This window comes from Mirounga leonina, unplaced genomic scaffold (assembly GCF_011800145.1).
Source record: "Mirounga leonina isolate KUSES-001 unplaced genomic scaffold, KU_Mleo_1.0 Mir_195, whole genome shotgun sequence".
Lineage (NCBI taxonomy): Eukaryota > Metazoa > Chordata > Mammalia > Carnivora > Phocidae > Mirounga > Mirounga leonina.
Window position 1 is genome coordinate 12,754,343 of NW_023270490.1, and position 1,691 is coordinate 12,756,033.

Genomic DNA, 1,691 nt, shown 5'->3' on the forward strand with positions numbered 1-1,691 from the left:
CCTTCCCTTGTCTCTGCGCTGACCATCACAGAAGCCTGTCCACACCTTATGTGGGGGCCATTCCCCGCCTGGCTGGTCTTCCTGCCCTGGCCCTTGTGCTGTCTGGGCTGGTGTCTCTGTGCTCTTTCTCGTGCATTTACAACGCTGAGCTCTTCCAAGGGCTTCGGTGACAGTGAACCGATGCTTGCAGTGACCTTTTCATCTGCTCTCAACCCTCTCAGCCCCTCTGGGGCTCTTCTCCACCGACTTCAAGCAGAGAATAGTGGAGGGCTGAGCCCCTGGCCCATGAAGAGCTGACCTTATGTGGGGGCCCTCCCTGAGCCTGGTCCTCAGAAGTACCCATGTCCCCTCTGGATGCCCCATCTCCTTCCTCACTGGGCAGCTGTATTATTGCACCAGGAGAATTCTGTCTAGGGCTGGCTGGCCACTTTCTGAGGGATGCTCCTGGAGGCCTGCCTGCTAAGGGCTCACACTGCTGGTAGCAGAGCTGTTTGAAACATGCCCTCCTAAGTTCTGGGGGAACGTCTAAGGCCCTCCCTCTTCTGGTCTGCAAGGACACATGCCATCATTTCTTCAAGGCCTCTATTGCTTGCTCCCTACAGGCAGTTCTTTCTCATACAGAGCAGGCCCAGACACCCATTAGTGGTGGGACATGGGGGAGGGTCTCTGTGCACACAGGGCTCTGAGGGTTTCCTGCCCAGGCTGTAGGATGGGGCTTGGGATCCCTGGGCCCTGTCCTCATGGTTCTGCACCTCTGTCCTGCACCTCAGGCCTATGTGCTTCGTGAAGCAGCTTGAAGTCCCTCCGTATGGAAGCTACCGCCCTAGTGTGGCCCCTGCCACACCCAGGGCCAACCTGGCCAAGGAGCTGGAGAAGTTCTCCAAGGTCACCTTTGACTACGCAAGTTTTGACGCTCAGGTTTTTGGCAAACGCATGCTTGCCCCAAAGATTCAGACCAGCGAAACCTCACCTAAAGCCTTTAAATGTAAGTTGGGGAGATCTACTCCTGGGAGGTGTAGGGTTTGGGAGACGGGGGAGGAAGGACCCCCCTCGCCAGAAGCATGTAGGGAATCTCTCCCCTGGGGGTACCTGGCCATCCCAGTGTCTACCATGGTGGCTTTCCCGGAGTCTGTATCTTGCCCATGTTACTGCCGCCATGTTCCCCATCAAGCGTGATGTGTCTCTTCACTATTTGTGAAACAAAACCTAGGTTCTTTGTGGTGTGCATGTCCAAAGGCTTAAGAATAGCTTCCCTGATGTGGTCCACCCTGTGGGGGCTCAGACAACCACTATGCTGAGCCTGGGTACCCTGACAGAGAAGCTCTTTGCCTTCCTGCAAGTGGACCATCTTGCTGGATAGTGTGTTGTGATATTAGCCACAAGTTTTCTGGGTACTTGTACTAACAAAATGCATTCCAAAACAACCCTTCCTGCCTGTTTGGGTCACTGAATATATACCAGTCTGTGGTTTGCAAGCCCATTAGCCCTGGAAACACATATAAAATGGAAAAGCACCCCAGTTTACCCATGAGGTAGGAACTGGCCTCTCCCAGTGGGTGTTTGGCCCTCAAATACAGCAGTGAGGAATTTCTGTCATGTTAATAATGGAAACACTAAGTGATGACACTTGGAAGAGCTCAGTGTTGTAAATGCATGAGAGAGAGCACAGAGACACCAGCCCAGACAGCACA

At 53.8% G+C, this 1,691-nt stretch overlaps 1 protein-coding gene across 1 annotated transcript in view; it reads left to right on the forward strand.

The window, feature by feature from the left end:
• MYT1 (myelin transcription factor 1) overlaps nucleotides 1-1,691 on the forward strand; it is a 37,478-nt gene that overhangs the window by 15,171 nt on the left and 20,616 nt on the right. The window contains exon 9 of the mRNA XM_035025637.1: nucleotides 771-985. Within this exon, the coding sequence (XP_034881528.1) occupies nucleotides 771-985 (215 nt within the window). The remainder of the gene's footprint in view (nucleotides 1-770; nucleotides 986-1,691) is intronic.